This window comes from Vespa mandarinia, chromosome 8, assembly GCF_050613455.1.
Source record: "Vespa mandarinia isolate Hongniang chromosome 8, ASM5061345v1, whole genome shotgun sequence".
Taxonomy (NCBI): Eukaryota; Metazoa; Arthropoda; class Insecta; order Hymenoptera; family Vespidae; genus Vespa; species Vespa mandarinia.
The window spans coordinates 5,952,091-5,966,568 of record NC_140817.1 but is presented as its reverse complement, the minus strand read 5'-3'; the positions used below and the strand labels follow the sequence as shown (position 1 = coordinate 5,966,568).

Below are 14,478 nucleotides of genomic sequence, written 5' to 3'. Positions count from 1 at the left end.
TTAACATTTACAGTCGATTTTATTGAAAGCAAAAATTAAAGAAAAAGTAAAAAATAAAAGAAAAGAATCATATGGAAAAAATTTTATTCTACAATTTTGATTTTTTTTTCTTTTTTATTTAAGAAGGATCCCATACTTTTGAATTCTAACATAATTACTGAACTAAATCCTATATAAACATAAACATACATAGATAAAATTCGTTCATCAAGTTTTACACAGAATCCGAAGGGTTATGGTAAAAAGAAAAAAAAAACCATCACTTCTATAATTTGTATAAATTTGCATAAATTTTATAATAAAGAATGATAAATTCTTTTTAAGGAAGCCTATTAAAATTAGAGAGAAAAAGAGAGAGCGAGAGAGAGAGAGAGAGAGAGAGAGAGATAGAGATAGAGAGAAAGTGACCGAGTGAGTGAGACGGAAAGAATCGTCGATTTAACGAGCCAAGAAAGAAGACATAAAGTCGCGAAGTGAACATCCGTTTAATCTAGACCAGAGACGATCGCCGAGTTACAATCTCGCCCGACGGTTTATATCATTAGGTTTATTGCCACCGGTTATCATAATCGCCGACGATTTCTTGTCTCGTCCAGACGAACACGATTCGTCTCGATGAAGATAAAACGAAAAGATCAGTATCTCTCTCGAAATTTTCGTAACAATAATTTCTTTAAAAACAATTTTGATTTAATTCGATCTTGCGACTTCTCACCGAAAATTATTTAAGCGATCGTTCATTATATATATATATATATTCGATATATATATGTATATCGTTCATTATTATCATATATATATTGAATTTAAATTTATCATCCTGAATATCATATAATACAGAAAATAAAATTAGTTATAAAACGAATGATTTTTTTCTCTAGGTATCTTTTTTAAGTTACCAAGGCCATCGATGTCTTTTTAAACGAAGTCGCAAATTTCTGTTAATGCGATCTTGTACCTGATAACGAAACAAGGTCGGTTACCTTTAATAATGTTTGAATGTCATTGAAATAACAATAGAATAGTTGATGAGTTAACATTATTTTCGAAAAATATGCGACAGGAGAAAAGTTCGTAAATCATAATTGAAAAATCATTTTTTATTTTTTTTCTTTTCTATTTTTTTTAATTTTTTTCTTTTTTTAGACACTTAAATCAAATTGGACATTCAAGAGGGAAAAAAAGAGGATTAATTTCTGTAATACCCTTCGATCATAGACATTAACTCATTATAAAGTAATAAATATAATTATATAGAAAAGAATAATCGTGAAGATGATGAGTTCAAAGAAATCGAAGGCAAAGACACGAGAACCGCCTTTGATGTGCGATATGGAACCAGACTCCTTATTTCATAAACATACGTCGTCTCGTTGATCTCGATCGTCTAGACTCTAGCCTTTAAAGCTAGACTAACATCTTCGAAAAATACTCTTTCTTAACAGTGTTTTATTTCCAACGAATCTTACCGAGACACGGAGGCGCGACTTGTCTATTTATAATGATGCTCAAAATCTATTAATAAAGACTATCGAAAAATGTTAAAACAGTAGATTGACCTTCGACCGATGACGGTTCCTTCTTCAAAATTCAAACTTCACTATTACATCTATTACATCGATTACCTTGATCCATATTGAATCTAACGTTATCACTTATTAAGAACGATCGAACCTATCATCCGATCCAAAAGAAATTGAATCATTGAGATCGTTAAAAGTAAATAGAAAATTTTTAATGGGATTTTTAATTTATAAATGCAATCAATTAATATAATTAATTGAATCGATTTTTTACTTGCAAATTTTGACGCGTTATTTATAATAAATCGTAGAACCTATGAATCATTAGGGGGAAGGAAAAAAAAAGTCGTGATTCGTTTCAATGACGATTCACTGGCAAGTTGCCGTTCGACGATTTCGTTGTAGCGCCGCATCTATAAAGCATGGCCTAGACTAAGCGATAAATTAGAACCTAATATATTTTCAATGATATTATAGTTTTAAGCAGTAAAATAATCTCGTGTCTTAATAAAAACGTACGTTTTAGTCTCAGTTTGTTTTAGTGCGAAATAAAAAAAAAAAAAAAATAGAAAAAAAATAGAAAATAAAAAGAAATCAAAGAATTCGCTATTTCGTAGTTATCGATAAGATGTTTGTTTTACGTTCATAAATTATGACTATCAAGATCATCGAAATAGAAACGGAAGATAGCTTCTCAATTTCAGAAATAAACAGCGATGATCTCGTTTATACGAATAAAAAGCCTTTTATCTTTATACATTTTTACGAGTAGGTACGATGGAATCTCAATTATTTTGTTATTTATTTATTTATTTTTACTTTTTTTTTATTTTTTTTTTTATTTTTTTTTTCTTTTTTTTTAATGAAACAAGCCATATAATATGAACAGTGCAGTAAATCATTTTAATTTTAGTTAATAGCTATTCTTATATATAGATATTATGTAAAGGATCCATTATTTAACGATTATTATAGATCGTTTTTATATATAGATCATAATTACTGTGTATTTTAATTTTTAAAAGCTAACATAAAAGAAACTAAATTAATGTAAATGAGATTTCATCTCAGTATATCATTTTTTATATATATATATATTTTTTTTTTATTTATTTTTATTTCTTCTTATTTTAGAAACGAATAAAAAGAAACAAATGCAATTAAAGATTTTTATTACTATTGAATATTGGATAAAAATTCATTTTTTTTTTTTTTGCAGTGGAAATAAACAAATATTGAAACGAATTCGAACGAAAATTTGTAATGCGAATAGCTTTATAATTTTGTAAAGAAGTATCTTTATTACATCATTTTCACGTACTTTTCCTAATACTCTTTTCTCATTCAAAGTAAATAACCTTGCATATATTGATTTGATTTTTCCTTTTTGCTTCTTTTTTTTCCAAAGATACCGTCAAACCAGATTCAGTTCTAGGAGAGTACGTAAGAGAGTAGTGTTCAAGCATGGAGATTGCAACGTCGTTCAAGGAAACGTTGCTAAACGTCGTCGTCGTTATTTGCAGGTGAATAATTATTATTATTATTATTTTTTTTTTTTTTTATTATATAAATTAATCGAATTAACCATCGAAGTTAAAACTCATTCATAACGGGTTAACGATTATTTTTCTTTTTTTTTTTTTTCTTTTTGTTGTTTTGTTTTGTTTTTTTTCAGGATATTTTCACCACTTTAGTCGACGCTCAATGGCGTTGGACGCTTCTCGTCTTTTCGATGAACTTTTTACTTTCTTGGCTCGGTTTTGCTCTGATTTGGTGGTTGATCGCATATAGCCACGGAGACCTTGATCCACGTAATTACAACTCGCCGAATTTTACATTTACTCCTTGCGTCCAAGATATACATAGTTTCACCAGCTGTTTCCTCTTTTCCGTCGAGACACAGCACACGATCGGGTAAACGCAATCACTCTTACTTCTATTCTCGTTCTTTCGTTTAATACAAACATATGTTTTGTTTTTCTTTTGTTTCTCAACACGTATGAAATGTTTTTTTTTTCTTTCTTTCTATCTGACCTTCTTTCTTTCTTTCTTTTTTTTTTTCTTCTTTTTTTAGTTTAAAACGATTATGCACGAATTATGAATCATTATTAATTATTAAAGCTCATAAAATTTTGCATGAATTTTTATATATTTATACGAAATAATATTAAACTTTCCAAGTAATAAAGTTTTTGTTCGATTTAAAAATAATAATTAAACGATAATATTATTATCTTTATATATTATTAATATAATAACAAAAATTTAAGCACCACTGTTTTATATTATGTATTTCAATTTATATTTTTTTAATTAAATATTTTTAATTAAATATACCTTGATATTTCTCTAGTTAAAATTATATTAAGATCAAAGTTCAATAGTTCAAAGAGAAAAGAAATGAATTCGTATATTAATATTGTATAATGATGCAGGTATGGCTCCAAGCATACGACGGACGAATGTCCAGAGGCGATATTCGTCATGTGTATACAATCGATGACAGGAGTGATCCTGCAAGCCTTTATGGTCGGCATAGTATTCGCGAAGTTGTCTCGACCGAAAAAAAGAACGCAGACCCTTCTTTTCTCGAGGAACGCCGTAATATGTCAAAGAGACGGGCAATCGTGTTTGATGTTTCGCGTTGGAGATATGAGAAAGAGTCATATCATCGAGGCTCATGTCAGAGCACAAATGATCAAAAGAAAGGTAAGTAGTTTTTTCTTATCTTGTGTTAACAAACGCATATAGCTGAACAATTAAATATAATGATCATAAAAATATTTGAAGGTTACTTGATATTGAATAACTTATTTTAAACTCAGAGTTAAAAAAAAAAAAAAAAGAAAAAGAAAAGAAAATGCATTGTCATATGAACAACAAGAAATATAAAATTAACTTTAGTACCAATTAAATTGTTTATAAAGAATTATTTGTAAAAAACAAATATATATATATATATATTTTTTATAAATTTTGTCATTTTATGCACATCCTATATGTATGAACGATTTATTTTTATTAAAAAAAAAAAAATAAAATTTTTATTTTACGTTCGATGGAAAATCTTCCAGGTGACGAGAGAGGGCGAACTTTTACCGTTCTTTCAAACGGAATTAAAAGTCGGCGGTGACGGGGAGGAGGACAAGATATTTTTTATATGGCCAACAACGATAGTTCATAAGATCGATGAACATTCGCCACTTTATCATATATCCGCCAGCGATATGCTAAGGGAACGTTTCGAGATTGTCGTTATTTTGGAAGGTAACAATTTTAAATTCAATAGTACAAACAAATCTAATTTTAGTGCTATTATAACATTTTCAATTATGAAATTGTAGGTGTGATCGAATCGACCGGTATGACGACACAAGCGAGAAGCTCTTATCTACCATCGGAAATTCTTTGGGGACATCGTTTCGAACACATTATCACGTTCCGTAAGGAAACCGGCGAATACGAGGTCAATTACAGTCTCTTTAATAACACTTACGAGGTCGATACTCCTCTCTGTTCTGCAGCCGATCTTGATCAAATCAGAGCAATGCATCGAGCTAAAGGAGGTAAACTGTTTCTTAAATTACTTTAACACAGAGCTAACGTTATGGATAATAAGGCTCATTTATATACAATCGTGCCGTGGCCGTTTCATGTCCCGGTTGGGTGCGCCGGATACGAATTGGTTACCATAGTTTTATAATGTAACAGTTTATACATCATCCATGGGGCCGTACATTCTCCGATCACATTTGCAAACGATATTTTTCCTATTTCCATGGAAAAGGCCCACAGCTGCGGCACGGATTTATATAAATGTGTCTAAACATATCTCGTTCGTATATGAGTTTATTAATTTTTAAGAACGTATCCAGAAATTTTAGATACTATAATACCTGGATAATCTTCGATATCGTTATATTATATAAATATTAACGTTCGAATAATGTTCGGACACGAAATGGCCACGACGGCACGATTGTATCATAAAACCAGGATTCATGATCAACCTTACAAAACTTCATATGATGTATAATATTGAAAAGAAGGCTTTCAAAAAAAAACAATGCTTTCCATTTGGTTAGAGTTTATATCTCTATAACAAAGATGATAACAATCACTATATCTTATTGTTGACTTATAGTATTTGAATATTTACATTCTTTTTATGAGAAGATTACAAATACTTTCTGCCGAATAAATGAATTATTAAAGATACATTCAAAAAGTCAATCCTTGGTTACTATCTTCTCATACGATGACAACGATTTCTACTTTATCGATGGTGGTATAAGTAGAAATCGTTACTAATTGTTATTAATTTTTTGACAATAGAAATATCCTAAGAAGACAAAAACTGATCGAAAATGACCTATTTTCTTTATTTTATTTTATTTTATTTTTTATATATATATATATCATGATACTATTTTATTCGATAAAAAATTAAATTGTTTTAATTGTCCGATCTTGACAAGTAAAACGATAATGTTGAAATAAAAAAAAGAGTATTTTACGAGCGAAATAAATTCAAAATTAAAATAAATACAAAAAGATTCCGATGCTGGATTACAATTATCTGATGACTTATATTGTTTAAAATTTAATCGAGATTACTTCAAACGAATATTAAACAATCCCGTTGAAGGAAAATTGATTATTGTTTCATCGCAGAACGCGTGAGTTCAGGTGCATTTCCATATCACGACGTCTCGAGCAGTTCTCTGACTACAAGTTCCGGTTCGAGTTTGGCCTCTTCTCTCGGTGGTCTTCACATGCATGCACCTCCGTTGACTCCACCGACTCCAATTCCGGTTATGATCACCGGTCCTGACGGCACCTTGAGACGAGAAAGCGTAAACAGTATTCAAGTTGAACCAAGACAACCAATATTTTATACTCCCGACGAGGTGAGTTTCTTCTCTCTGTTTCCTTACAAATATGAAGAAAAAAAATTTTATGCTTACAAACGATTCTTACAGTCGATCGATAACGAGTTTGCTTGCGGTGCTACTCCCGTAAGTCCGGAGGAATCAAAAGTACAAGAGGAATATAATCGTGCCTTGGAGGACATCAATGCGACGCTTAGAAAAAATAGAAAACAACATAATTGCAAGGATGAGAAGAAGATTCATCGGGAAGGCTCAAAGAGTACTCTTGATTCGAAGAAAAGCGACTCGAGGATTAATATTGAAGGAATGAAAAGATCAACCTCACGTCCGACCATCGATCAATGTCAAGCTCGCAATAAAAAGTCATCCTCGAAGTCGACTTTGGATCCCGGGTAACGTACTGTTATAAACGCGTTCACTATACTTAAACGTAATGGTTAATTAACTCTTATAAGCGAGTTTGATAAATTCATATTTGAAATAAACAAAGAAAAAAAAAAACAAAAACATAAGATTATGATAGGATGATATCTAGTCGGAGAAAAATAAAGAAAAAGAAAAAAATATATATATATATACATATATATATTGACTTATGTAACAAAGTAGTACGTATTTAACGATAAAAATTATATATAAAATTGTTGGCAAATATAAGTTGTTAATCATTTTTGATTTATCATTTAGACATAACAAATTTAGGGGCTCGCATGAATCTCTTCGTGATGCCATGCCGAGGAGATCGAGTTTGGGCGACAGTCACAAGGCTAAAGACATGCAAAAGAAGACGTGCTTTGTATTGGGAAACGAAGAGGAAACGAGAAGCGTCGAGATAACTATACCGACGATATCAACGTCGTTGGGAGTTCCTCAGCGATTAGAAATCGTCGTTGACTCAGCGGAATCAAATCATCGCTTGGAACGAATGAATGCTTGCGAAGACGTCTAATTTACAGGTAAGTCTAATTATGATATATTTAAAAAAACGTTAAATTTTTTAAACGTTGAAAAAATATTTGCCATATTGTTTCGCATTAACAAAATAAATTTACGTTCTTTTATCTTGAAAATATGAAATTTACGATCTTAAATAATATTAACTTCGTAGTATAGTATCTCGCGTATTATAAAAGCACATGAAACGAGGGCGAACAAAGATCGTGTATTATTTCTTATCACACAATTATTCGACCCATTAAAAATATATCCAAATTTACGAGCTATCGGAATCGTCATCTAAATTGTTTCTAACTCGAATACAAAAGACATCATACCGAGAGATTTAGAATCGCTCATGCTGTTTGATTTCCTCCCATCTAGCCTGCATCCTTTTCTTATTATGATTTAAATCAGGGTTTAAATTTACATGAAAAATAGATAAAAATTACGTAATTATAATTTTATTCAAGAAAAAACGCGGGAGTCCTCGAAGCATCTATGCATATAAACAGACAGAAAGATAGACGCATTATTATCGTCGTGATAGTGTTTCATAGTGACAGTGGTGCGCAAATAGTTTACTAATACCTGTGACTTAATTCTTTCTCTTCTTTTTTTTTTTTTCAAACGATAAGAAATTCAACAGGAACCTTACGAAATTTTGTTTAATACGATATAAAAATTGCGATACAATATTATTTTTGATAAATACACAAGAAAACGATTATGTATTTAAAGCGTTATTATAATTATGCATAAAAAAGATGATTGAAGAAAATTTTTCTCCTAATTATTAATTCATGTATTATATTAGAGTCGATTAAATGGGATCTCAAAAAAAAGAACATAGAGCTGAACGTATTCGTTGGGAATCATTCGGATCGTGGTAATTCGCGCGTTATGATGCAATAAGCACGTTCTACGATTGCGAGAAGGGCAGACGGATGAGTGGTGGTTTAAATGAATACGAAGAGTCGTGGATAGGTTAGACGACGACACGACAGGATGAGTTTAGTGGCGGGAAGTGCCCTCGTTATCGCGCCAGTCAATTGTTTAATCTCAGCTCCTCCTCCTCCTACGCTCGACGTTCTCGCCTTCCCTTCCCTCTTCTCACTCGTTTTACAACTTCGTTTTCTATCAACTGTTAGCTCTCGAGCGTGTGCATTACGAACCATGCCGAATCGAGCCGAGTAGAACCGAGATGATAATGAGAGCCGTCCATGACACCCCGCGAAACGCGATAAACTTAGCTATCGAGTTCCTTCGGCACGTAACCCCTTCTCCTTTCCTTTCCTTTCCTTCCTTCCTTCCTACCTTCCTTCGTTTCCTTTCTCTATCTTTCCTTGGGCTTACATTTAATTAGAATGTTAAAACGAATAGTTATAGAAACAGGGTTATCTCAAGTTAAAATGACCCCTTTTTTATGTATAACAACAAGCGAAAAAATATTCTCTTTTCTTTTCTTTTCTTTTCTTTTCTTTTTTTTTTTTTTATTTTCTTCGTAATATTTTTTTTTTACTTCGTAGTAATAGAAGCTTCGAATAATTTTCTATTTTACACGAGCTTCTGTTCTCTAAATCGTTTTCGTATTTTCATCGATATCGTTTATTCGTTTCATTTCGTTTCTAATAAATCAAGAGTAATTGAATTTGTTATTAAAAAAATTAAGTTCTGTAATGCATCATGTTATCAAATATACATTGAAGTTGATACATTACTTAAATAAGAAATTATTAAAGATAAAATATTATTATTCTTGGAAAATGTCGTTTTTATTTTCTTCGAAATATTTTCATTATAAATAATAATCTATTATTTCTCATTATTTATTCAAATAAAAAGTCTACAACTATTACTGTTTGATGTTAACAAGCATAATGTGTCAAGTTTTACTTTATCAAATATCACATATCTGTAAAATTTCTACTTTGTTCTAACGAACAGAGAACGCTACGATATCCAGGTCAAATTTCATCTCACGATTCTCGAAATCACGAGAGCTGCTTGGTTGGCTCGACCTTTCGAGAATGAGGCCATAAATGTCGCGATTGTCATGCTAATTGTAAACCTTGGAGAATGAAATTCCATCGACACCATCGGTTACCCTATGGGAATTGTAGATTATATTACTCGAATGTATGTACAATGTATGTATCTACCGTGTGTCCTTTAAGTCGAGTTAGACTCGATGTAAAAGCACAAAGATACAAAAATCTTATTGACGTATTATAATTAATTAATAATTAACGCGTTTTTACAATTTAATCGCTACTTTATAACTATCGTCTATAAATCAATTCTTTTTTGTGTCTCTAAAAAAAAAAAAAGAAAGAGAGAGAGATTATATTATGGTGTAACATTATACTATACCCTAGGTATAATTTATACATAACACAGGCATTAACCTTTGAATACAAAGCGACAATTCATATTATAGAAGAGGGGCTTGAGTGGGAGGACTGTAAAAAATGAAATAATAAAACATTAGAAGTATAGATAGATGTGCGTGCGACTAGAAAGTTAAATGACATTATTAAATGATTAAGGTAAACGAATCTTTAACAATTTTCTCTTCACAATCGTGTACGCTTGGAAGCAGACATTGTTTTACACGACAATAGAGAGCAAAGTTGATACTCGAGAATCACGAAACTAAGTATAAGGATATCGCTTAGCAAAAGTAACGTAACGTACCGTAACTTACTCATTCATTTTTTTTTTCCTTCTCCAAGCACGTCCTCGCTCTGATAGGTCGGTTATTCCGTACCTGTCACCTGAGAGACACTCTATGCCTACCTATCTATCTACCTACCTACCTACCTCCCGCCCTGCCGTGCCCTACTCTATCCTACCCTACCCTAGCCTGCCCTGCCCTGTCTCGTCCCGTCACGTCCCGTCACGTCTCATAGTAAAACGTTTTAACAATAATAAAAATATATTTGAAAGAATGTATCTCGAAATTTTATCATTAATAGCCATGATTCACGAACGAACGAATGATCATCGTCAAACGAAGAGACTCGCATAACTTCAAGGAAATAATACTTTTCGACGATTAAACAACGAATAATCAATATTCCCGGAAAGGATTGAATGGATACTTCGGTTAAAAAAAAAAAAAAAAAAAAAAAAAAAAGAGAGAGAGAAAGATCGAAAAATCCTTTAGCACTTATCCTTTTCATCCCACTCGTCGATTATTCGCACGCTATGACTAATATACTCGGAATAACCGGAAACCGGACGTTTCGTGGGGGAATTGAAGAGACGAGATGGAGATGATTCTTGCCTTCTCTTTTCGAAACTTTTTCTCTCTCTCTCTCTCTCTTTCTCTCTCTCTATTCCTCTTTCTATTTCTATCTCTCTATTTTTCTCTCTCGCCTCGAAATTTCTTTTTCTAATTAATTTAATTTAATTTAATTTAATTTAATTTAGTTTAATTTAATTTAATTTAATTTAATTTTTGTATTATATTACATTTTTCTCTCGTAAATCTTTACATTTCGAATTATATTACAATAAAAACGACGAACTCTCGCGTAACGCGCGTCTCTCGGTGTATCCTTCGTAAATGCGCGTAAAACGGCACCGCATTATCTGCACTTCTCGTGGCAACTAGCAAACGAGAGTAACATCGGTAATTACTCGTCTGAATCATCATCATCGTTTAATTGACTGAAATTAAAGTTGTAACGAAAGAAAAACAACGTCGTTGATCGACGTCATTGATCTCTTTGAAATGATAAAATCGTCGGTCTTTTTTAAGCAGAGATTCGTTTCGATATATCGTTTCGTAATTTAACGATATAATTATCATGAATGAAAAAAAGAGAGAAAAGGTATACGTCTATTTAAATACTGAAAGATTATATATACATATATATATATCTGTACGAACTGTGTCAAAAATTTAATCTCGTATTTTATACGTCAAAAAGTCAAAGAACAAAAAAAATAGTAAACGTATGTTCTCTGTCTTATTTAGGATCTTCTTATTAATCAATATCTTTATCGTTTGTTTTAAACGTTAGTTTAATTATTTTCATTCATTTACATTCGTTCCTTCAATTTTATCGAATTTTTGGATTTCGAGTATATCGGATTTAAAATCATCTAATCATTCGAATTAATTGTAAGTGACTTTATTGCTACTTTTGTTTTTAATATAGCAAATTATATATTACGCATTGCAATTACAGTAGAAGACGTTAAACAATATGATATTTTTTATATTCAGGTAACAATAATGTTAAATGTATTGCAATTAACGTTAAATGGAGAGAGAGAGAGAGAGAGAGAGAGAGAGAGAGAGAGAGAGAGAAAGAGAAAGAGAGAGAGAAAATAACTAGTAGAAAGACAAAAGCGGAACTCAACAAACAATCCACCTATCTAGAAGTATTCTAAGTGATGATCAAGCAAATGACACATATCCCGAGAACACCCGATTGGCATAGGAATTTAGAAAGGACGAAAACGAAGCTATCCGATTGTGGAAGGTTGGAAAGTGAGCCATGAACGTAGTTTATTTAAATATGTACGAGAGAGTATCAAAAACGAGTTCGCGTTTTTTGCCGTTTGATTTGCGTCTTCGCTCGTTCGACTCGAAAGTAATAACGCGAATAATTACGTAAACAAAAAAAAAAAAAAAAAAAAGAAAAAGAATAAACAAAGAGAAAAGGAAAAGAAAAACAAAAAAGGCGCAAATTTCATTCCACATTGTCTAATAATTATTGTCTATATGTTAGCCAAGTAAAAAACATTCCTGAAAGAAAGAGATTTTTTGTAGAATGAAAATGTGAAAACATTCTTGTTCATACGACGATGATCGTAGTTAAAATGTCACCATTCGTTTTTCTGAATCTCCTATCTTTCTCGGCATAATTACTTATCATCATAAAGTATGTCCTCCTCTGTTAGTACTTAATAATATACGGGTGATACCTATATACTTAAAAGAAAGACCGTGACGAATGTATGTACCGTGGCAAATCGATCTTTTATACTAATCATTGTCATACGCATAGGTACTAGATCGTTAAAGTATTCGAACATACTTTCTTAATATAATAACATTTTTTGTTGTTTTTTTCTTTTCTTTTTTTTTTGTTTTTTTTTTGTTTTTTTTTATATCGCACCACAACAAATTTACTTTTTTTTTTTTCTTTTTTTTTTTAAATAATGAATCCGTAGTAATACCACTGTGCAATATAAATAATTATCTCGAGATTATATAACATCGTACGACTATATATAAATCAATTATATAAATCTCTTATGTACTACCATGTAACACGATTATTCCACTTCTTACGATACTTTGTAATGACGTGCATAAAGAGTCGTCAGAATCATCGTTTACAAGATCTGATCGAGAGTTAAGGTGACTAAGTGTCAATGGCACGATATGTCAATAGGAAAAAGAGACATCATCATAGATTATTTTATTTATAATGTATAACGTGATAAAATCGATGATAGGGATCAATCGTAAAGAAAAACTTACAAGAAGGTTTACATTTTTATGACTCTCTCTCTCTCTTTCTCTCCTTCTCTCTCTTTCTCTCTTGGAAGGACGTCAAACTTATAGAAAACAACTGGCCAAAAGGCCGAAACAGATCGGTGATCTTCGGCAAGAAAAGAGTCAACGCGTTCAACGATGATGGGAATGAGAAGAAGGAGTAGGAAACCAAAGTAGAAGGAGAAGAAGGTTGAAGAGTAGAGGAGGGAATAGAGAGAGAAGACTAAGAGAAAGGAGAAGGGATAAAGGCGGGTGTAAAAGGTGCCGGTTGACGTCACTGGACAGGCTCGCTCGTTTCATTCGTCGTATGTACCTATTACATTCGCTTAGCAAAAGCGTTCGCAGTTTCGCGACGTTTCGTCGACGTCGTCGTCGTCGACGCGGCGAACGCGCGAGACCTGTGTGTCTCGATTCATTTTAAAACAAAATTCTACGATTCAAATTCGAAAATATACGTGAGAAAAAAAAGAGAAAGAGAGAGAAAGAGGGAGAGAGTAAAAAAGAGAGAGAGAGAGAGAGAGAAGGACTCAGTCTAAAAGATCAAGCGAGTGGCGGGATATTTAAAATTTAAATTCACACGAGCGACATCTACGAGTAACGCCGGTCGATCAATCTACCACGTGTTCGCGTCTCTTATAAGAAATTCAAACATTTTTCTTCTCAATTGAGTGAGGATTTTTTGAAAAAAAAAAGACCAAATAAATAAACAACTACACAACGATATAAAAAATTCTGAATAGGATGAAAATGATAAGTTGAAAAAATAGTGTGTGCTGTTTCTTTCTTGTTGGTGAATTTTATAACACCGTTTGTGGTCATCAATCGGATAAGAGAAGACAGAAAGAAGATCGAGAGAAAGATAGAGAGAGAGAGAGAGAGAGAATCATCGTCATCGTCGTTGGTTTCGTGAGGGAATGCGCTAATTGATCGGCCGTCTACGTTGAAAGATCGACGTCATTTCCAGCGGAAAGACAATGAAAGCTGTGCGCAAAAGCGTGCGTCCGGACGGGACGATCGGTGATTAGTGACCGGTAAGAGGATGCGAATTTTCCAACATCCGATCGCGTGTCGACCTCGTTTCGGACGATATTCGATCTGTATGTCTTGTGTATAGGTGTATTCAAGTATTTTATGGGTCGAGCTATGCATGAAAAAAAAGAAAAAAAGAAAGACACGAAATACCACGTACCAGTAAAAATCAATGATTCAAGAAAACTTCGCTTTTTCTTTCGATCACTTCGATCGTTCGAGAATGCGAACGACAATGCGTTATCTTTTCACTTTCAAATACATATAATACGCTTGCATACGTTACCTAGAAATATCTTTCGAATATAAGTACAATACTTTTTCGAAATATAGTAATGACAATAAGCTTCGAAGGCTTATCAGTTTATTTTTTTTTTCGTTTCTATATGTATTTGCATTCAAATCGAAAAAAGAAAATGTTATTATACGATCGTGGGAAAATAAAAAAAGAAAAAATATAAAGGAAAAGAAAAGAAAAACACAAAGAAACAAATATAAAGCATTATCTTACAAAATTTCTTCTTTACTCGGGAAGTTTCAGGGACAAACGTTAGTTGACTGATGAGCACACGCCAATCAG

General features: G+C 32.1%; 1 protein-coding gene across 5 annotated transcripts in view; it reads left to right on the top strand.

The window, feature by feature from the left end:
• Positions 1 to 14,478, top strand: part of LOC118449828 (ATP-sensitive inward rectifier potassium channel 12) — a 39,388-nt gene that overhangs the window by 8,914 nt on the left and 15,996 nt on the right. For all 5 annotated transcript variants that reach the window (XM_085658732.1, XM_085658733.1, XM_085658731.1 and 2 more), the window contains 8 exons: positions 2,932 to 3,046; positions 3,199 to 3,437; positions 3,959 to 4,232; positions 4,598 to 4,790; positions 4,868 to 5,089; positions 6,198 to 6,433; positions 6,506 to 6,807; positions 7,103 to 7,371. In XM_085658732.1, the coding sequence (XP_085514858.1) occupies positions 2,932 to 3,046; positions 3,199 to 3,437; positions 3,959 to 4,232; positions 4,598 to 4,790; positions 4,868 to 5,089; positions 6,198 to 6,433; positions 6,506 to 6,807; positions 7,103 to 7,364 (1,843 nt within the window). In that variant the 3' untranslated portion in view covers positions 7,365 to 7,371. The remainder of the gene's footprint in view (positions 1 to 2,931; positions 3,047 to 3,198; positions 3,438 to 3,958; positions 4,233 to 4,597; positions 4,791 to 4,867; positions 5,090 to 6,197; positions 6,434 to 6,505; positions 6,808 to 7,102; positions 7,372 to 14,478) is intronic.